This window comes from Papio anubis, chromosome 3 (assembly GCF_008728515.1).
Source record: "Papio anubis isolate 15944 chromosome 3, Panubis1.0, whole genome shotgun sequence".
Lineage (NCBI taxonomy): Eukaryota > Metazoa > Chordata > Mammalia > Primates > Cercopithecidae > Papio > Papio anubis.
The window spans coordinates 23,610,808-23,634,756 of NC_044978.1; the positions used below are offsets into that span (position 1 = coordinate 23,610,808).

The 23,949-nt window shown below is 39.8% G+C and overlaps 1 protein-coding gene across 2 annotated transcripts in view; it reads right to left on the minus strand.

Moving 5' to 3' along the window:
* TLL1 (tolloid like 1) overlaps nucleotides 1-22,603 on the minus strand; it is a 227,149-nt gene extending 204,546 nt beyond the window's left edge. For both annotated transcript variants that reach the window (XM_031664179.1, XM_031664180.1), the window contains exon 1: nucleotides 21,097-22,603. In XM_031664179.1, the coding sequence (XP_031520039.1) occupies nucleotides 21,097-21,265 (169 nt within the window). In that variant the 5' untranslated portion in view covers nucleotides 21,266-22,603. The remainder of the gene's footprint in view (nucleotides 1-21,096) is intronic.
* Between the last annotated feature and the right edge of the window lie 1,346 nt (nucleotides 22,604-23,949).

A 23,949-nucleotide genomic window follows, 5' to 3' on the forward strand; every position in this document is an offset into this window, starting at 1 on the left:
AGATCAGGAAATAATAAGAATGTCTGCTCTCACAACTTCTATTCAACAATAAATTTGATTCTAACCTATTTAACATCTACATTAATCTGTTATTTGCCACAACTTAAGGGACTTCTTTTAACATTTCTCATAGGTTAAGTTGGATGGCAACGAAGTCTTTCAGCTTTTGTATATCTAGAAAAGTATTTATTTCACTTTCATTCGTGAAAGATATTTCTGCTGGGTTGTGAATTCTAAGTTGATAGTGCTTTTCTTTCATTATTTTAAAGATGTTACTCTACTATGTACCAGTTTGCATTGCTTACAATAAGAAATCTGCTGTCATTCTTATTCTCCATGAATAACTCTTCTGTATGTTCCTCTGTAGTGTGTTCTTCCCTCTGGCTTCTTCTAATATTTTCTCTTTATCACCGAATTTAATTCAACTTGATTGTAATGTGACATGGTGCAGTTTTCTTCATGTTCCTTGTACTTGGGGATTTGTTGAGATCATTAGATCACACAGATCTACTGTTTTCACTAAATTTAGGAATTTTTGGCCATTATCTCTTCAGACATTTTTCTATATTTTGTCCTCCCCTGCTCCAAACTATCTCCTCTCCAGCAACTTTGATTACTTCAATGTTATAATATAAGATATTCTAGCAACCATTTGTCTAATGATAAACATTTCCACTCTTTGCAGGATTTTTTGACTCTTAAAAGAATACTACAATACTAATTGGGTGCAAGACAACAATGACTGAATTTCAATTTGTTGGTTGCAGGAAATATTTATATTTCAATAAATCTTCTTCAGTTTTATCCTAGGAAGCATTAAAGTTGCTTGGATCCCTTCTGGGTTTTTTGTTTTGTTTTGTTTTGTTTTTCTTCTAGCTTTTTAAGGCAGGACCCAAGTGTTTAGATTAGGGCTAAGATTTCCTCCTTAACTGTGGCAAACTCTTCTCAATATTCTATGTGATGCTCAATAAATTATGAAGTTGTACAAGTGTATTGCATGAGAATAGGTACCATTACCTGCTCTGGGTGAGCCCCAAGGAATTTTTTTCTCTCTCTCTCTTTTTTTTTTTTTTTTTTGGTAGTTATTTCCTCAGCCATAGAGAGTGTTCTCCCATTCAGGTACTAATCAGCAGTGAGGTTAATCTTTGGGTTGGAAATTCTGAATACAAGGTAGGGATTCTTTACGTGTCTCCAGAGTTCTTTCTCTATGCAGCTTTCTCTACTCTGATGCTTCACCCTGGAAATTCTAGCTGCATTGGATTCTTTGCATTTCCAGCTCCACCTCTTCAACAGAAGGAGACTCTGGTTTCTGCCTGGATTCCTCAACCCTGTTGTATAGACAGTAAACTGAGGCAATCACAGGGCTCACTTTATTTCTTTTCCATCTCCCAGCAATCACTGTTCTTTGCTGCCTGATGCCCAATGTCTTAAGAACTATTGTTTCATATATTTTGTCCAGTTTCTTAGTTGTTTCAGTCACAAAGATAAATGTAGTCCCTGTTACTCTATTCTATACAGAAACAGAAGTTCACATTGCTTGAATTTATTAAGATTTTATGTAGTCCTATATCAAGAAATATAACTCAATTTGGACCAAATATCTTTAAGTAGCAAACACTCAATTACAAGCCCTTATTAACGATAGAGTTTTACAATTATCATCATTCTTTGGGAGCTAATTTGGCTATAGAATGATAGTCTCACTCAAATGCTCACTGCTGACTTACATGCAGTCATTAATGACTCAGTGCAAGCACAATTTGGATTTATGTCAAAGAATGACATTGAGGGAAATAGCTACCATCTTGAAAATGAAATCTAATATAAGGTCAGAATAATTTCTTTACAGAAAAAGAAAATCTCTGTAACCAGATAAAGGCTAACAAAGAATGAACGTAATGCAAAGGCATCCAATATAAGGAATGCAAGAGTTTAAAGGGTAAGAGAGTCACTGAGGTGCTCAGACTATAAGCTGCCCCAAAACAAACATGTGAAATAGGCTAGAGTAATTATCAGGTTTGCTTTCCCACCTTCCTAATGAATATGTTCTTAGCGCATTTATGAAATGGGCCTGATCTTTCACATTACTGATTTTCAGGTTAAGGACTTAATAGCTATTCAGAAAAGAGTATTTGAATTTTAAAAGAAAAGGGGCATAAAGGGATCAATGCTTAACTCAAAAAAAAATCATTAATGGCATATTTATAGGAAGCACCATTAATTAGTGAATGGCACCTTGTAGGGCAGTGAGTGATCATTGTAATCAACCTCTATTCATACATACAAGTCAAGCATGATAATTGGAATTTGCTTATGACTTCAGAATAGCATTATGGTGCCTCTTACATGAGGAATTTGGGGTTATAATCTCTAGCAGTCCATTAAAAGATACATTGCCATAAATTAAACCATAAGATTACCTTTGAGGCCCTGTAACTGAAAGTTATTAGAGGAAATTTTGAGTGGGTGTTGATATGGTTTGACTGTTTCCCCATTCAAATCTCATCTTGAATTGTTCTCATAATCCCCATGTGTCATTGCAGGGACCAGTGGGAAGCAATTGAATTACGGGAGCAGTAACATCCATGCTGTTCTCATAATAATGAGTTCTCATGAGCTCTGATAGTTTTATGAGGGGCTTTCCCCCCTGCTTCACTCTGCACTTCTCCGTGCTGCTGCCATTTGAAGAAGGATGTGTTTGCTTCCCATTCCACCATGATTGTAAGCTTCCTGAGGCTTCCTCAGCCATGCTGAACTGTGAGTCAATTAAACCTCTTTCCTTTATAAATTACCCAGTCTCAGGTATGTCTTTATTAGCTGCATGAGAATGGACTAATACAGTAAATTGGTACTGGTAGAGTGGGGTACTGCTGTAAAGATACCTGGAAATGTGGAAACAACTTTGGAACTGGATAACTGGCAGAGGCTGGAAGGCTCAGAAGAAGATAGGAAAATGTGGGAAAGTTTGGAACTTCCTAGAGACTTGTTGAATGGTTTTGACCAAAATACTGATAGTCATATGGACAATGAAGTCCAGGCTGAGTTGGTCTCAGATGGAGATGAGAAACTTATTGGGCTGGGGCAAGGGTGATTGTTGCTATGCTATAACAAGAAGGCTGGTCCACCAGCCTAGAGATCTGTGGAACTTTGAACCTGAGAGAAATGATTTAGGGTATCTGATGGAAGAAATTTCTAAGCAGCAAAACATTCAAGAAGTGACTTGAGTGCTCTTAAAAGTACTCTGTTTTATTCATTCACAAAGATATGGCTTGGAATTGGAACTCATGTTTAAACAAAAGCAGAGCATAAAAGTTTGGGGAATTTATAGCCTGATGAAAAAGAAAAAGAAAAAAGAAAAAAGAAATGATGATAGCCTGATGAAAAGAAAAAGGAAAAAACCTCACTTTCTGAGGAGAAATTCAAGCCAGCTGCAGAAATTTGCATAAGTAACAAGAAGCCAAATGTCAGTCTCCAAGACAATGGGGAAAATGTCTCCAGGGCATGTCAGAGGTCTTCATGGCAGCCCCTCCCATCATAAGCCAGAAGGCTTGGGAGGAAAAAATGGTTTCACAGGCCAGGCCCTGGGCCTTGCTGCTTTGTGTATCTCAACACTTGGTACTTAACATCTGAACCACTGCTAAAAGGGAAAAATATGCAGCTCGGGCCATTGCTTCAGAGGGTGCAACCTCCAAGCCTTGGTGGCTTATGTGTGGTGGTGGGCCTGGGGGTGCATAGAAGTCAAGAGCTGAGGTCAAAAACCTCTGCCTAGATTTCAGAAGATGTATGGAAATGCCTGGATGTCCAGGCAGAGGTGCGCTACAGAGGCAGAGCCCTCATGGAGAACCTCTGCTAGGGCAGTGTGGAAGGAAAGTGTGGGGTCAGAGCCTCCCACACAGAGTACCCATTGGGGCACTGCCTAGTGGAACTGTGAGAAGAGAGTCCCCAGACCCCAGAATGGTAACTCCACTGACAGCTTGCACCTTATGCCTAGAAAAAGTGCAGACACTCAACACCAGCCCATTAAGGCAGCCAGGAGAGAAGTTGTACTCAGCAAAGCCACAGGGGCAGAGCTGCCCAAGGCCATGGGAGCCCACCTCTTGTATCAGTGTGACTTGAATGTGAGGCAGATGGTCAAAGGAGATCATTTCAGAGCTTTAAGATTTGACTGACCCACTTGATTTCAGGCTTGCATAGGACATGTAGCCCATCTGTTTTGGCTAATTTCTCCCAGTTGGAAGGGGTGTAATCACCCAATGCCTGAGCCCTCACCATATCTAGGAAGTAAGTACCTTGCTTTTGATTTTACAGACTGATAGGCAGAAGGGACTTATCTCAGCTAAGACTTTGGAATGTGGACTTTTGAGTTAATTCTGGAATGAGTTAAGACTTTGGGGGACTATTAAGATAGCATGATTGTGTTTTGAAATGTGAAGACAAGAGGTTTGGGAGGGGCCAGGGGCAGAATGACATGGTTTGGCTGTGTCCGCACCCAAAACTCATCTTGAATTGTAGTTCTCATAATCCCCATGTGTCATGGAAGGGATCTGGTGAGAGTTAATTGAATCATGGGGGCAGTTGCCTCCGTGCTGTTCTCATGATAGTGAGTTCTCATGAGATCTAATGGTTTTATAAGGGGCTTTCTCCCTTTTGCTCTGGACTTCTTGCTGCTGCCATGTGAAGAAGGATGTGTTTGCTTCCCCTTCCACCATGATTGTTAGTGTCCTGAGGCCTCCCCAGCCATACTGAATGAACCATGAGTCAATTAAACTTCTTTACTCTATAAATTATCCAATCTCGGGTATGTCTTTATTGGCAGCATGAGAACAGACTAATAGAGTGTAAACATTAATTGAGGTCAAAGCTGTATTATTAAAAGTTTCAATAACCATACAACAAGTTAAATCAATTCAACTTATTTTAAATAAAGAAAAAATGGAAACCTTATTAATTGTTTACAAAAAACTGAAATGACTAGTGATGGTGAGCTGCTTCTCTATTAATATCAATAAAACTGAATGCAATGAGTATCAAATAAGCATCAAAAGTTGCACAAACATATTTCCCAATCCACCTCACTGACAAAGAAAAGCATAATCCTACCTAGCTGTTCTACAAAGTTAAAGAATAACCAAATCTGCCTGAAGGCAGCACGTCAGTACAGGTAACTTGTGACACCACTTTAGGCAAACACCGTCTTTCCTCCGCAAATCACAATGGGTAGTTTGAGTTACATTTGGATGTTCTTCCCATGAAATTTGAATTGAATCTTTTCAATTGAAAGGTACAAAAATTTTTACCCTTACAGTGAAATGTTTACAAATAATTCAAGAAACTTCTGGATTTATCACACATACACAGGACTGAATGAGTATCCTCAAAAGTCAGCTTAAACAAATGGTGGTTTGATTATTATAAAATCCCCATGTTTAGCAAATTAGATATATGATATATTTTCATAGAGGACCTTATGATTATATTTGATATATAATGATAAATGAGTTTCGAATAAAGCCATTTAATCATAAAATCTAAGTTCTGTAAGAAAATGCCCTGATGATGTTTAACATTTAAAAGTCCTTGTTAATGACTGCTGTTTCTGTCACAATGACAGACTAGGTACTGGTACCGAGCTTTCTGCATAACTCAATATGCTAGATGAAGTATTTTTTTAAAGCACTGAATGTATCAATAGATGACAAAAGAGTGAAATACATTCATTGCTGGGAGAATGAGAGAATCCAGAGAGATAAGCAGAAGACTAAAGCCAGCTTTCAACTGAGGGCATTTGCCAAAATTTGTTGGCATGACCATTGAATTTTGATGTTTCATGGGGCTTTAAGGATAGAAGACATAGTGCAAGGTCCACCCAAGCTGGAAAGTGTAATACAATAATCCCCCCAAAATCTGGGATTCCCATATCTGGGGCTTCTAAGTATAAGGAAGAATGAAAATTAAACTCATACCACCCCAGGTACTTGCACACAAGAATTTTCTGGAAGCTTGAAACTAAGTAGAGCGGAGAAAAACAAATATCTTCTGAGACCACATAAGCAAGAACCACACCTAAAATAGGTAATAGGTCTGCATTCTGAATTGATATTATGACAGAAGCCTAATACACTCAAGCAGAGAATTTAGTTTAAAGTGATCTTGTGCTGTGATGGAGGAAAAAAAAATCTTTTCAAATGTACTAAAGGAATGAATGAAACCCAACAGGAATAGCAGAATGAGGAGAGTTTGAATCTAGAGATGTAAAAAAAAAAAGAATAGATTATGCCCAAATTGTCTTCATCCCAGGAATGCAAGGTAGGTTAATATTAGTAAATTAATTATTCTAATTTACTATTTAAATGGTGAACTAAGGATAATTATATCATTTTTAGTAAACACAGAATTCCTAATTTGATAAAAAGTGCCTATGTTTAAAAAAATACCAAATAGAATAACTGGTAAATAATTGAAAGCATTCCCTTTAAAATTAAGAACAGAGCAAACTAGCCCTCAGTCAGCACTTCTGTGCAACACTGGGATGCTGTCAGCACAGCAAAAAAATAATTAAATTAAATTAAAAACATAGGGACTATAACGGAAGAAATAAAACCACATGTTTATTTGCAGATAATCTCATTACCTGTATGAAGAATATATATATAAATTATTAAAACGCACAAGACTGTTAATGTTGGATAAAAGGTAAAAATATAAAAAATCAAACATATTTCTACACAATAGCAACAAATGGTCTTAACAATAATTTTTAAAGCTACATTATATCATCAAAAAATAAAAATATATGAATAAATCTACATCAAAAGCATGCACAAATTACAGATAAAAGTATTAAATATTAAACAGTATTTAAGGAGGCCCAAACAAATACAGATATATACCATGTTAATGGATTAGAAGGTTCAATGTTATAAAAATAATTCTCTTTAAAATAACCCATACATTCAATGCCATGGCAATCAAAATGTAAATGTTGAGACTTGACAAGTTGATTTCAAAGTTAATATGGCATCACAAAGTCCAAATTTAACCAATATACGCCTGAACAACAACAACATGAGGGGACCTGTAATACCAAATAAAGGATTATATGCAAGTCAAAGGGTTCTCAAAACCAAATTCAATTGCTTTACAAAACACAAACTTGTTTTTTTTATTGTTTTATACTTTGTTCATCTGTATCACTGTCTACCCAGTCACTAAAGTATGAAACCAAAAAGTCATCTTTGACTCTTCCTTTTCTTTACTTTTACTTTCTTGACCTTCATCCCAAGGTCATCCAGCTGGTCACTTGTCTCTTACCTCCAATCCCTCTTTTCTGTGGCTACTGACATGGTGCAAACGCAAGCACTCATCCAGTGCTTGCCTGTACTTGTACTATAATCTAACAAGCCTCCCTCCTCCCACTTTCTCATTACTTCTTCCACCAACTACATACACCAGCTCACTCTTTACCTCCTAACATCTCTTTACAACATATGACTATAATCAAGCCAATGATCTGCTTTAAATTTTCAGTAAGTTCACTTCTCACCGCCAACAGGATCAAGGTCACAACCCAGGCTTTAAAGATCCTTTGCACTATCTTTCAGAATCATTTTTTGCCAAAGCATTAACCCTTACACATCTTTTGCTCTGTCCACATTAGACCATTTGCCACTTCCTATATTTTCATAAAATTGAAGAACTTTCACAGCTTCAGCTTTTATCTTAGTTATTTGACTCTAAAGTTTTGCCCCGTCTTTTCTCCAGGAAGAAAATTACAGGACTTCAAGATCCAGCTAAAATGTCACCTTCCCTGAGACGCATAATTAATGCATTCCCTCCTCTGTGCTACCATAGAACAATCAGCCCTCCATATCCACAGATTCAACCAACTACAGATGGAAAATATTCAAAAATAAATAAATAAATGCAATGGTTAAAAAATATGAATTTTTAAAATACAGTATTATTATTCCCATAGCATTTATATTGTATTAAGTGTTACATGGAATCTAGGGGCGATTTCAAGTATATGAGAGGATTGAGTGGTTTATATTCAAATACTATGCCATTTTATATATGGGACTAGAGCATTCTCAGATTTTTGCTATCTGCAGGGGTGCTGGAACTAATCCCCCATGAATACCAAGGGAGATTGTACTTTGTTTACTGCATTTTTATCTTGATAGTTAAAGTATTTGTTACTTTTGGCCGGGCGCGGTGGCTCAAGCCTGTAATCCCAGCACTTTGGGAGGCCGAGACGGGCGGATCACAAGGTCAGGAGATCGAGACCATCCTGGCTAACACGGCGAAACCCCGTCTCTACTAAAAACACAAAAAATTAGCCGGGCGAGGTGGCGGCGCCTGTGGTCCCAGCTACTCGGGAGGCTGAGGCAGGAGAATGGCGGGAACCCGGGAGGCGGAGCTTGCAGTGAGCTGAGATCTGGCCACTGCACTCCAGCCTGGGCGACAGAGCGAGACTCCGTCTCAAAAAAAAAAAAAAAAAAAAAAAAAAGTATTTGTTACTTTTTTCTAGTAGATTTTGAAATCCTTTTAGGAAGAGAACACATCTTATTTGTGTACCCCCCAAGCATATTCCTGAAACATACCATGTGCAAAATAGTGCTTTTATTAATTTTAGTCTGTGCAGTGCATCATAGTTTACCAAGACCTTACACATGTAATCATTCCATGTTTCATAGACTAGGGATCACTATCCCCACATTACAAATGTGTGAACGTAAGCTCTGAAGCATTACGTAGGTAGACCAAGATAATATAATTAAACAAAACAGCCAACACTTGCACCTAGGTCTCCTACAGAATATCCAGCGCTCTTCTAATTCAATTACACTACCTAGATTCATGTTATCGATTTCTATTGGGCTTCCTTCTTACTATTATAAAAGCCACAAAAGTGAAACTTGCTTTGGTGATGATTTGTTTGACAATTTAAACTCATCAAAAAAAATACGTAAAATGAGTTAACAAGAATAGTTCCTTACTAGACACTTTAAAAAAAACAGAGGTTTGTGGAGCTGAATTTTACGAAAATAAATAACAATATCCAATTATGCCAAGTAGAAGTATATTTTCAAGGATATATTCAAGTAATTAATTAATATAAGGATATATCTGTTAACATGTCATGTACTTGGTAAAATGCTTTCAGTCAGAACAATTTTCCTGCGGTTTCGTTGCCTGTAGTTCTTGTTCTCTCCATTATGAACACTGATCTCAAACTTGACAGAATAGGCTTTCCTCATCGCAATATACCAATCCATTTTTTCCTGTGAAAACAATCCGACTGAACAACCTTCAATTCTGATGGTAATGTGACACTAACATGTTCTGATACATATGTAAGATACCTGCTATTCTCACACACCTTGATACTCTTTTAGTAGTTTTTTTTTGGCGGGGGGAAGTCATGAGGTAGGAAGAGGGAGGGAAATTTAGGCATAGATTGCTTTCAGGGTTAATTCTGGCAGACAAGTCATGAAATTGCATGGCCTACTTCAGGGCCTACAGTGGCTGCCATGATATGAACAAAACCGTCAGAAACCTGAGGGTTTATCAAGAGTGACCCCTGGAGAGATGTGAAAAACTTCCCCTTCCTCTCGGTGTACAGCATTAAGCCCCCAGCACTGCAATTTCTTGGTACCACTTGAGAGGAGCTCTTGCTTCCAATGTCAGAGACACCAGGATTCAGATTGCTTTAGGCCTTGAACAGCCTTAGAGACTTCCAAACCTCAGAGGCTGAGGCCCAGTAAAACCAAGGGATGTCCTGAGGGCAACACAAATACAGCTACAGAGCCAGTACTGGAATTTACATTTCTTGACTACCAGTCTAGTTTGTTTCCAGTTTTCATACCACTACCCAGATAAGATTATTTTTTAAAAAGCAAAACTTACATTTACTTTTCAAAATCACAGTAGAACAGGAGAAATAAAAAGAGTAAACATTCACTTCATTCATTTTACTGTTTATTTTGGCTTCTACTGACCTATAAATGTAGAAAAAGTGAACCCGGTAACTTCAAATGTATTTAAGAATAAGGATATAGTGTGAAGAACAGAATTGTGCTCTGCCAAATAATGTGGGAGAACATGAGAAACAAGTTGACATTTATTTTATTTTATTTTATTTTATTTTATTTTATTATTATTTTTTTGATACAGAGTCTCACTCTGTCACCATGACTGGAGTGCAGTGGTACAATCTCAGTTCACTGCAACCTCCACCTCCCAGGTTAAAGCAATTCTCCTGTATCAGCCTCCAGAGTAGCTGGGATTACAGACACTCACCACTGCACCTGGCTAAATTTTATACCTTTAGCAGAGACGGGGTTTCATCATGTTGGCCAGGCTGGTCTCGAACTCTTGGCCTCAGGTGATCCATCTGCCTCGGCCTCCCAAAGTGTTGGGATTACAGGCATGAGCCATCGCACCCGGCCACAAATTGAAATTTTAAAATCAAGTTGTGTGATTTTAAAACCAAGCTGCTTACACAGACTACTTCCAAATATCTGCATAAGTAATTATTGGTTACACTCATACTAGTCCTCTGTCAAATAACAAAGCCTACAAAGTACTTACTTAAAAGTTGCAGTGCTCTCCACAAAGCATTACATTGATATTATATTAATCTTCATTTATCTTGAGTAAAGAAAAATCCAGCAAAAATGTGTAAGAATACATATTCAGATTATCATAATTTATAGCAGTATCTATTTTCTAATGCTAAATTAAAATAACTTTAGCATGCAATTGTGTTATTAATACATAAACAACTATTTATACGTGAGTAATCATCCACCTGCAAATGGCAATGTGAAGACTATACTAGGTGAGGCACACTTCTGTAAACCCCAAGGATAAATCTGTTTCCTTCATAAGAATGTTGAAAAACTGTTTAATGAATTAATGAATATTTGTAGTTTAGAGCCATGTGCTCAAACTTAGCTCTATGTAAACATAGATTGTGAATATCTAAGCTCTTCAAATTGATCCAGATGGCAAACACAATCTGAACCAGAAATTACCGAAAGACTATATATATAGCCAAGATTCTATTCACACTTCAGTCAACGTGAATTGAAAATTGTCAATATATTTTGAGTGTATTAGGCATATGAGCAAATAGCCAAGAGAACAACATCTGAAAAATCTTTCTATTGGTTGCCTCTGGTATCTTTTCAAACAAGGTCTACTTGGGGGATTTATCTTCTCAGTTGAAAAGTTCAGAGGACTTGAGATATGAAAGTGTTTTAACACATGGGAAGAAACAAAGACCTTTATCCCACAAATGGTTTCATAAAGATCATCTCTCCACAAATGAGTAGTTGTGATTAAAAATCCTCCACATCTTACACATTTATACTACTGTGAATAAAATAATACAGTGTTTTTTATGTTCCAGAAAAATTGATATGTGCTTTACAATTACTTAATTGTTATAACAACATCATGAGAATTATAATATCACCTTTATTTTATAGCTCAGAAAACAGAAATGTAATGGGGTTAAATAACTTGCCGAAAGCCACACATGGTTATTATGTGGGGGGTTTAGTATTGGAACTAATGGCCCTGTCACTCCAAAGCCCACATTTTTAATAGATTATTATTCTGCCCCCTTGAAACCTGAAAAAAATAATTTTTAAACCAAATCCAACCTGCAAAAAAGTACCCATATAAAAAAAGAAAGAAAATGAAAGGCAGATCTCGGCAGCCCATTGAGTCCAGAGTTTTGAATTCAAAATCTGATTCTATCACTAGGAGATATAAACCAAGTTACCTTAAAACACTCAGCTAAAAGTGCCATTCAATACAAGAATAAGATTTAATATAGGACACTCGTTTTTGAAGCATACAGTTTTGTGTATGAAGCCCCATGCTATTTCTGAGTTCCATTGTATACACCAGAGATCTGTTCTTACTATAACTATTTTCATCGTGGAACAAACTGGAAGTATATCCTATAATCAATATCTTCTTTCTGTGCGTTAACTCTTGGTCACTAGTTCATCTGTTCTTACTGTACTATTTTCATCCTTGAACATGTATCTTCTTTCTGTGTGTTAACTCTTGGTCATCAGTTCACCCAGCAAACTGCTCACAAATATCTTTCTAAATAGAAACATACAGTAACTTGGAAGGCTGGGGCAGGCGGATCACCTGAGGTCGGGAGTTCGAGACCAGCCTGACCAATATGGAGAAACCCCATCTCTACTGAAAATATAAAACTAGCCGGGCTTGGCGGTGCCTGCCTGTAATCCCAGCTTCTCGGGAGGCTGAGGCAGGAGAATCCCTTGAACCCGGGAGGCAGAGGTTGCAGTGAGCCGAGATCACACTACTGCACTCCAACCTGGGCAACAAGGGCAAAACCCATCTCAAACAAAAAAAAAAGAAACATAAAGCAACACAGAGGCCCTGATTTAGGTCATTATTTCCTTTACCCGTTCCAGCTACCAAAACCCAATTATTCTGACCCTGGTGACTGCCTGCCAGCTACAATGCATTCAGGTTTAGTGATATACTATTTCTTCTCTTGGGACTAAAGAATATACATATATAAAAGAAAATTTTCCCCTAGGTCTTAGGTAGAAAAGAAGGAGGCAAGAAAAAAATGAGAAGCCTGTTTTACCAGATTTTGTTCTACCACTTGTTAGGAAACAAGTACAAGCAGGAATTCTTCATCCTAGAAAATATGATAATTTGCTAAATAATAATATGTTTCCTTCAAAAAAACTATAATACCCATATAGTAAATATTACATATGGTATACATTTTGAATTTGCCAGACTTCCTCCTCTTAGGAAACCAGGCCAGAGTTCCAAGAAGTTTATTTGATCCTATTATCTCTAAAAGTTTTCAAGCATTTGACCTTAGGCTTTTAGACAAGTTAAGCTTGAATAAGGTGAAGTTATTTAAGTAACTTCACACAGCATATTTGTTTTCTCAAAAGCATTCACACATCATTTACATACATAGTGTACACTGTAAACCACTTTCCTGAATTTTTTTCAACTGCATTTGAAAGGATGTTCTTGCACTCTGTATGGGCTCATAATCATGAATTCAATGAATACTCAGCAAATTTAGAGTGTGAAACAACACATTACCACACAAAATGTCAGAGCCTGTGCCAGCAACAGGGCACTCACGACTGAATTCTACCCACATCCAACCCAGCCCCTGTCTTAATGGACATGGAAGGCCTGCTTTCACAATGCATATACTTGAGGCTACACACAGCATTGTCTCCCCTACACTATTCACCCTCAAACATGTCTCTAATCCTGTTAAAATTAGTCATTTGCATTTTTGTTTGTTTCATCCATAAGTAGGTGTTTCATTCGTAACTTCTCACGCTAAGAGAACACTCTCGAGAGGGAGGAGGCCATGCACCACACTCCATGTGATTATAAAGTTCTGGTCTTACTCTGACAATACAGTACGTGGCTTATAAAAACGCAAGAACACTAAAAGCAAGATGCATTCTCAACAAAGAAATCACAATGGATGGATGTCCACCACCATGTACACTGACAGTCTCACTACATTTGCGCTGGCTGCAGAGCCAAGTGTGAGAAATTTGAAAAAGGAAAGTCATCAGAAATATAGAAACTCGAGTTCAAGCCCTCACCACTTGTCCGTTTTCCTCATGTATCCAGAAGGAGCAATAATGTTAATTGATGGGAATACGGTGAAGACAGGAGACTAGATTTTTTAATGCAAAAATGTAAACTATGTTATGATGACGTGAGCCATGAAGATACTTCCTAGATATGCAGGGTACTTGAGATAGGTGAGGACTCCTTCCCTTCTTTAATAGTCTCCATTTGGTGTTTCCGAATTATTCATGGTGTTCCTCCCTGGGATATTTGAAAGGTTTTAACTTCCATGCAATGAGGCATATACTTAATTATCTTTAATTTGAATATGAAAAACAAAATACCATAAGCCCCAACTGTTAGGTATTTGTGCTCTGAAAAGAATAGGGCAGAAGAACAAAGTTCCATCTTTTCTGAATGGTCAGTCAACTGAGCTAATGCCAAGGTGGTTTCCAACACTTTACAATAAACTGAGATTATTCCAATAAACTCTTCAAATACACTCAGAGCCAAAGAAGATTGCTCAGAAGACACTTACAGCAGCAACCGGTCCAGGAGCTACCAGAGGTGACTGTGTGGTACACAATCCATGTGCTGACAGTTTAACACAGATGAGAAATGTAAGGAATGAGGGAACTATTCCACCCTCTACCCCTCCAACTCTGCCTCACCCATCACACAAATTAAATGTCATCATTGGAAAGCTCAACAACGCAGAATATTTAAAACGCTGAGCGTAAATATATGCCTTTTATCTCCACCTCTGTAGCAACTCCCCTGACTTGTAAAATGGTACAGTGTGTTAAAAACTGTTGAAGTCTTTTTTAAACACTGAGTTGAATGTTTTGAGTAGCATACCAATACATAAAACTAGATTTGAGTTGGGAAAAAATAATATATTTAGAGCACTTCTGACCCATTTAATGTATGGTTTCAACTTTTTAGAATTATCATTCAAGGAAGTTCTTTTAAAAAATATAGTGGATAGCAATTTTTTAAGCTTAAACTCTAAATGTAAGTTGCAGGAGAAGAGTTGAGTAAGATAAACACCACCTTGCTTCACTTTCTGGATTTCAGTTAACACCTAATTTAGTAGACTTCTTAATACAAAATATGTAGTTGAGCTCTTTAGAATAGCTTGACAGGATTAGCACACATTCTATAAAGAACTGACAAAACTAGCAGTCCATTAGCCAGTCCACAATATCTCCAAGTCCAATAGTCAGTATTCCATTTTTAGGGCTCACAATGGCAAGAATGAAATAAATAAGCAAGGGATTCCCTCCTCCTGCTTTCTGGAAAAGAACACAATCTATGTCATTCATTCCATAGCTTTGAGGTTATATACATTTTTAAGTTTTCCTCCCCAAGTGTTAGTATTCAATAGATAACTAAAGACAAAAACCACGAAAGCCATATTGCTAAATCATTCTGCCATATCCAGGGTTGGGGAGAGGACTCTGCACTCCTCAATTTAGGAAGGATAAGTCCACAATTAATTCCAGATCCTGGAATATGAAAGAACTGTAAGAGGTTTCCAAACTCCCCTCATCCTGAGGATGAGGAAATCCTACATCCTCAGGAACCTTGCCAGGCCCCTGAGTCCTGGCCTAAGTCTGAGCTCAAGATGCTGCAGGGGGGAGTTCTCACAGTTCAGGGGAGCAACATGGCTCCCCCACCCCCACCACTTCCCTAGACACCAGATGGTCTCAGCAGGATGTGCAATGCCTCATTTTAAATGGATTATTTGCCTCTGTCTTCTCTAAGTGTTCTTAGAAAAGCTTAAGGAGGGTCCTAGTTTTACGTACTTTAAGCAGATGGGTCTAAGGCACTATTAGAATAAATAATATTCTAAAATGAATGATGGCAAATTATCTGCACTTGATACTACCTACCTGAGTTCCAGAAGAATCGCTTTTCTATAAGCGATCACGTCAAGACCTCAATGATTGAAAGGTGTGAAGGATGATTAAGGTGACTAATAACCATAAGAAGGTTTGCAAAGAATATGGTTTTAACTATTGGCAAGTAAGTCTCAATTTCACATGAGAGAAAAATGCTAAGATGTTCAAAAATAGGATTCCTGCATACACAATAGAGGAAGACAATATGGTTTCTGAAGGAGGAACCATACATGGCTTATACTAGGCTTTCATAGAAAAGGAAACTGTCAGTCGGGTGCTCACGCCTGTAATGCCAGCACATTGAGAGGTTGAGGAGGGTGAATCACTTGGTTCAGGAGTTCAAGACCAGGCTAGGCAACATGGTGAAACCCTGTCTCTGCAAAAAAATAAATAAATAAAATACAAACAATAAAATTAGCTGGGCATGGTGGCATGCACCTGTAGTCCCAGCTGCTACAGAGGCTGAGGTCGGATCAATCGGATCGGATCTTTCTTTCTTTTCTTTCTTTCCTGCGTTTCTTTCCTGCCAGGCCTTTCAGACGCCGCCATTTTCTGTTTTCTTTCCGTTTCGCCATTTTCGTTTTCTGGCGCTAATTTTCCGTTTCTTTTCACGAGGAGGAGGAGGAGGAGGAGGAGGAGGAGGAGGAGAAGAAAAAGGAAGCCATCATCAGGGTAAGAGGGAAAGCTGTGGAATTATATGTTAACTTTTCCATATGAACTGTTTCACCTTGATCTAAGGAGGCCTACATTGAGTCAAGTAGGGTTGACTGGGCACCTACTTGAAATAAGAATTCTATGCATTATTACACCAACTAGCTAAGAGAAGGGGTTCCACTTAGGTTTTGAATTTGTGAATGAAACTATCCAGAAGCAAAACGTGGGAGGATCTCAGGAGACTATGTAAACAAACAAAAAGGATGGAAAAGAAGAGCTTTTGACTTCGCTCAGTCTGAGGGAATATATTTAAGGAAAAAAAAAATCTATCTTTTTCATACCTAATAACAGTAACTGCCATTGTGGACCAAATATGGATGTAGGCCCTCAAGACAAAGACTAAGGAATTACTGTTGACAAAAGAGGAGCAGAATTCAAATATACAGAATATAATGCCTTATTCATCCCTTTTGCAAACAGCGTATTTTGGCCACTTCTGAGTTGGCACCCAAGGCAAGAAGAGAAAAAAAAAAATCAAGATCTGAGGAATGAAAATTAAAACAGAAGAAACTGACTAGGTGAGGCAGCTCTATGAAACACATTTGTAAATGAGAGTGCAGCAGTCTAGAGAGGCACCGACTAAGAAATAAATGTTTGGACATCTAAAACTACGATGGAATAAAGATATGGAATAGGACATCAAATTCGAAAATGGCCAGTTCAGCTGGAAAGTACAACACTGAGGGCCAAAAGAACGAGGCAATGTTACCTAGAAATTATAAACTGAGGAAAATTATCACAAGGCCTAGCATACTAGGACACTGGAGCACCGACTATAAAGAAAAGCAAAAAGAGTTTTCTAAAACACCAAAAGCCTATTTCTATATAGACAGGCTTGCAGATGCTCCTCTACAGGCAAATTTCACCTTGCAAGGCAGTGACCTTTAATCATGCTTGGGATTTTTTTTTTTTTTTTCCAAAATTAGGAGTCATTTACTCAGGAGCTTCTAGGTAGAAAATCTTTTGTCAAGGTGTTCACAAATGTCTACAGAGAGTAAGGGTATCATTCTGCATACACATCTTACTCCACCAATTCTATATGCCTCTACCCAAGATTCAAAACACTAATTTCTTCAATTTCTCCTATTAGATATTCTATTTGCAGTTGCCTGAGCTTTCCTAATATTCTCTTAAATATACATAAAAAAAGATGGAAAGAAAGAAAGAAGAAGGGGAAGAAGGGAAGGGAGGAAAAAAGCAAGGAATGGAAGGGAGGGAAGAAGAGAAGGAGAGAAGAGAAGGAAGGGTATGTGCTAATACACAGTTACTTCATCAGGTATCTGCTTTTCCATGTAATCTGTACACATACTTGGCAGAAGATTAACTTACAAACTAAATTTGCCCAGCTCTTCACAGATATTAATACTCAGATTAACACTTATTTCTATAGTACGACAATGAAACAGGACACCTCAGTCTCTGCTCTGGAATGAGCGCCTGCAGCATCAGCTTCCCAATGTCCCTTGGGACCTTCCTGACCTAGAGAGTAAGAGCAATGTGATTACATATTCAGGTGATTGTGTACTGCACTGATGAAAGACAGCCAGACATTCTTTTGAATTATCTGTATCTTTGTGTATATCTACTCACATAGAGAAATAAAATACCTCTATTTTATCCTAATGGATTTGGCTACATAAATATATCCGCAGTTGTGTGGGTATATTTACCTACTATCACTTATACCTATAATGTCTTTCTGAGTAAAAATTCTATCAAATTAACACAAGGATTCCTTTCTACCCTATCGTTTCATGAACTTGAAATCAGAGTTCTGATAGGTAAACAAATTGCATTCTATTTCACAAATGTGTTGAGGATAGTACAATTTTTAAAGTTGTAATTGAGAAGCAAATCTCATTGGGTAACATACATTTGATCTTGTTTAGAAAAGAAGTTTGTAAATGGCAGTATCAACCAGTCTATAGATATCAAGAAGGTATTGAGAACATATTAAATTCCTAACAGTAGTAATCCATTCCTGTGATAAACATTAAAAACCAGTTCTGATTTCTGTCCTCAAGGATTTGAGTTTCGAAAATCTGAAGCTATGTTCCTCACTTCACCTATATCAGATATGCAAGTAATTGCATCTCTGTTAGTCTGGATTCTTGGTAAACCTGGACTAATTCCTATTATCTTCTCAATGAACGCCTCCAAAAGGCCCACAAAGAATGTAGTGTAATTGTCAAATACAGCCAGACTTTGCAGCCAGGAAACTTGGAATGGAGTTCTGAGTAATCCTAACAAAGACATGTAACCTCACTGGGTCTCTGTTTTCCTATGTGTAAAATGGGAAGAGTAACAAACTCTACCATATTGAGCTGTTGTGAACACCAGCACTCAAAAGTGCTTTAAAACCACAAAGCCATGATTGTCGTTGTGATACCAAGCCACTGTGTATTTTAAGGAATATGAAGACCCTGTTAGAGAAGCTCAGACAGGCCCCTTTATTTCATGGGCCATGCTCTCCAATCTGTTATTTGGAAAGGGCAGATCAAAGGTGCCCCAAGTGTCTGGAAAGTACCTTCTCTTTTGCTTTTGCATGGCTGTCTTTCACAGACCTGTCCCCATCTTCCTTATCTCAGTGACCTTTTTTTTTTTTTTTTTTTTTTTGACTCTTGCTTGGGATTTCAATGTATTATTTCATTTTTTTCCTGTTATTGGAACTTTGATTTGACTTTCCCAGTGCTAGAAAGGAGGCACTAAAATTTTGCCTGTCTTTAGCCAAGACGGTAAATTGAAGCCTAAATTCAAAACAGGGTGGTAATTTTAAAAGGGACTCATATTCTGTGCATACTTCTTAGCCCTCCACTTAAGCCATTCTTATTTCTCTCTCATTACACACACACATGCATGCGTGTGAACACACACACAGGTGTGGACTGGTATGCCTCTTCTCAAAAACAGAGAAGAAATAAGATTAGGGTAATAATCCATTCAACGTTGGTTTTGTTGTTGCTTTACTTTCAGCAGCTTTATTCAAAAATAAACCAGCATCAAAGGGGAAACAAAAAGTAAATGCTATTAAAGTGTTTCTCTTTTTTTTTTTACCTAGATGTTTATTTGCTAAAGAAACTAAACATTAATGTCTGAGGTGTGTTTCAATACACATGGTGCAAATACTTATCTGCTTGAATCGTTCACACAACAAGGTATCAAAGTAGATGTTTTCCTACACAATCTGTTGAAATAATGTACTTCATCTCTACCCTACCATAAACAAGAAAACGCACAATTTTCAGCAAGTTACAACATTATTCAAAAGAAATTTCTTAGCAAAAAGTACATTTAAGGAGTTGCAGAGAGCAGATTCTGAATGCCCAGCCACTGGTCACCCACCACAGCAATCAGCATCTCCTTGTCCAAACCATCCGGGGTGGCCCAAGAAACTTTCAGTGGGAAAATAGATACAGTTATTAAAAGTGACAGCAAAACCGAATTAAATCAGAATTCTGAGTTCCAGCCTGACAGGCTCCTGCTAAGCTACTCTGAGTTTTGAATAAGTATCTGCACTTAAGGGTGCACCGAGAAAGACATGATAATGTGAACAGAACACACATACCCTTTTTGTCAGAACAATGTGTCATCAAAGGTAAAAATTAACTAGGGAATTTCCAGCATTGTTCTTCATTGTGTACACCTCTCCTTCCTCCAGGCCCAAGAGAGGATGAATAATGCTTATCTAGTTATGGAAGGGAAGAAAACCCAGTCACCGAGCACGGAATCTGGAGAACCCTAGGTATATTTGACTTTGTCCACTCCCTTCCTCTACGCTTCGCTAAAGCCCACACCTCTTGGGATGGAACCCAGCGTGCCTTCCGCTTACAAACCGCTCCACTAGGTTAGCCGCAACCACCGTGCAACCTTTACGAAGTTATTCGTGCGTCCACACTGAGCGCGGATCACCTCAGCCACAGCCCAATACAGCAAGGAACCAGGAGTTCACGGAGCCCGGACAGGAGCCTCCGCCAGCGCTGGGCGCCCCCGGGCGCTGCGCTCACGTGGTAGCGGCCCTGGGCACGTGCGTCTCCGACCTTAGGCGGCGAGAGGGAAGCGCCGCCCCGCGCACGAGAGAGGCTGGCAGCGGCGCCAGAGGCGTAGAAGGGAGGGGAAGGACCTGGGACATTCAGGGACCCTGCGAGGCGAGAAGCTGAGCTTCAGGCAGTGCTGGTCCGACTGCATTTCCCTGGGGTGTCAGCAGGAAGGAAGACACAAGTTTGAATGGGGTAGCAACTTAAAAACATTTTTTTTTTTCAGTTTATTTTAAATGGGCAAATGCATCAGAATCCCGTCTAGAAGTGAGTTCTTCCGAGATTGTCACAATCCCCTTCTAGCCTGGAATCCACACTTGAAATTTCTGGTAAAAGAGGGAGCCAAGGTGTCTGGAGGTAGCAATGCCATCCTCCAGTATCTTTTGGGGAACCCTGCCCACTCGGTCTCGAACGAGCGCTGGGAAACCGCGCCCTGGTGGGGGGCGGGGGGAAGAAGGCGGTGTCCCTTCCAGATGCATAAAGCCCGCTGAGTGTTGGAATTTAAAACCTACAGCAGCCAGCTATATTTACGACTTGTTTCATTTCGGTGGGGGAGGAGAGAGGGATCAGAAACTCCAGGACATTATTCCCAAACTGGGAGATGGGAGCTTGGCAGCGGATCCCACTAGCATAGAACTCTCGTTAACTGGGGCCGCAGCGGCTGCCACTCGCGGGTGGGGAAGGGAAGAGAAAGGAGGGGGAGAGAAGGAGGGGCGGCGGAGGGGCTGACGCGGGAGGGAAGGAAACAGGTGAGCTCCCACCGCCACCCATCGGAAACCCAGCGCAGCGGCCCCCGGCGCGCCACCGTCCCAACCTGGAGAGCCACTTACCGGCTTTACACGGGTCCTTGTAATCTATAGTCTCTGTTTTATCCTCTTCGTTCCCATCAAAAGTGTAATCATAATCGAGGCCAGCGCAGACCCATAGCTCCCCGTAGAAAACAATCCCCGAGGCCACCAGCCACACGAGCATCCTCAGGGAAAGCTTTTCCAACCCCATCCTCCTCCCCCGGAGGAAAAGGAGGGGACGGGACCCGGAGGTTAGGCAGCCGCGGTCCGCGCTGATGTGCGGGGCTAGGGGCACCGGTGCTCTTCTCCCCACCGGGAGGCTCCTCGGCGGGACCGCGGTGCTCAGGTGTCCGGAGACATGTGGATGCCGCCGGGACGGTAGAGAGGGCAAGCACTGTCTGTTACCCCCAGTCGCAGGGAGAAGTTGGCTAGGGGCCCGCGGGTGGGCGGAGGGCAGGTAAGGAACTCGGCATTCGGAGGCGGGGAGGGCGCAGGCAAACTCGGCTCTGGCGGCGCTGGCGCTCGTAGCCTGCCAGATCGTTCTTCTGGCTGCCGAACTTCCCGCGGCCGCGGCTCGGCCAGCGGCGCCCCGCGGGTTCAGCTGCCACCAGTGCTCGGGCTCCCGCGCCGCGTCCCCGCTGCTGCCAGGACTCCGCGGCCGAGCGCGAGCCGCCGCCGCCTGAGCCCAAAGCCGCCGCCGCCGCTCCGAGAAGATGAATCCGGTCTGCACATCAGCACATCTGAATTGAAAGGGGAGACCGAGGAAGGGGGTGGGGGCCAGGCATTTCTACGCCGCGAGACCTTAAAAGCCTGCAGAAGCCAGCAAAGCAACTGACTGCAAGAGAGCAAAAGTGTGAGGATTTGGGGATGCACTGTTTGCCTTTCCCCCGCCAGCCTGTCTTTTTACCCTCTTCCTAACTTGAAAAAAAAAAAATATTCGCACCATCTAACCCAATCACTTGCATCCTGCTTACTTATTCATACAATCAGGGTCAGGATCCGGGCCACAGCCTCCTCTCTTGACTTCTTTTGATAGCCTTAGACAAACAAACAGACAGGAGCGCGCTGACAATTCCATTTATATTTTACCAAAGATAAAAATGAATATATTATGTATCTGAGTCGGTAAACAACAATTAATAGATGATGTACGTGTCAGTTGAAAGTGCCAGACCGGGGGTGGAGCGAAGGATCGTGATAACTTAGCTGCAAATCCATATTTCCCCTCCCCCCAAATAAACAGCGAGTGTGTATTTCTTTCCTTTGCTGCTGTTTAACCTTAGAGCAGGGCAGGAATGGAGGAAAAGTGTGCGAGTCTTCACGATTTTGGTAAGAAAATAAACAGACTACTGTAAAAGTCTCCTAACCAACAAAGTTTTGCTAGGAACTAAGATCCTCAGAACTGCAATTAAAAAAAAAAAAAAAAAAAAAAAAATCCAAAATCGAGTTACAGATTGCAGCAGCAGGAAACGCTGAGACCTTGCCGATGGGCTGGCGCTATGGCTCACGTGGGCGCAGGAAGGGAAGTTGGATGGAATACTCGGGAAGCAAATTTTCTGTGACAGTTCTGGCGCCCGTGAGCAGAGTTGCTCTGTATCCTTCGGCTTCAGTAATGTTTTACTTCTTCAGAGGAGAGGGTGTAAAACCTGGCAGGAGGGTCAGCGAGGTAAACCACATGTCAGCCGAGCAGACTCAAGACAAACACAGGTTGTGGGAAATTGGGGAGGAAAAAAATCAGAGGAAATCTCTGCAAAACCCCTGTTGTGAGCAATTCCGAGGTTTCCCCACATCTGCAAGTAGTTTCCAAAATAGGTGAGATGACTTCTCCCCCAACAAGCTTCGAAGGGACTAGTGATTGGGAGCTTTGCTTTTCCAACTAAATCTTTAACTGTCACTTTAGCAAGGACTTGTAAAAAAAAAAAAAAAAAAAAAAAAAAAAAGCCTTACATCTTATTTAACTAGTGTTCCCCGGATCCAAGTTATCATCTAGAGAAATGTATGAAGGTAAACACACAAACACACACACACACACACACACACACACACCCCTTTGATGATAAAGTCATCTTTGGTTTGGAGATTTTACTAGGTTTTATTCATGTTTGTTAGAGAAAAGTAAGAAGCCAATCTTGAAAAAGCACCAACTATTTTCAACTTAAAGTATAGCAAGGCTAGGTGGAACTGAACTGACCAAATGTTCTTTACAAAACTGGGTCTTTCTCAGAGGTCACTGCAATAATGGAGCTTCCCTTCCATAGATCTTAAACTCCTAATGCCCAGATTTTTAAAAGAACATGTTCAATCAGCAGGTACAGGCGTTTGATTTTGAAATCTCTTGCTGAGTCATTCTCAAATTCTCTTATCCATCCAAAAAAAAGTTTGCATAATTAATAATAGTGTTGCCCTAGTGCAGAGCTCAACAAGAATGAATCCTGCTTAGCCCATCTGAAAGCTCAGAGAATGCAAATGTCATCTGGAGGATTCCTGCTCTTGAGCTGCTGACAGTGTCCCCATTCCCTACCCCAAATCCTTAAAAATGTCCCTTGTTACTCTAAATGCCTGCAAACATCTCCTTAGACTACTTGATCATGTGTAAATTTGCAAGAGGTTTTACCTACAGTTTGCCTAAACATTGCTTACTTTGCAGGAATAAATATGCTTTATACATTTGTTCTGGGGAAAAAAAGTACTGTATAGGGATAATAGCCTCATTATGTATAATAACACCTATTACTTTTTACATGTGTTTCATTACTTGGTTTTATAATTTTATAAATTTGTAGTCCAGAGAGTTAGAATGATTATCATAGTAGAACCTCAAGTCAAAATACAGGAATGTTTCTTTACAGCTAATATACTTGCAGAGAATACCTACATCACAATACCCAGGCTTAA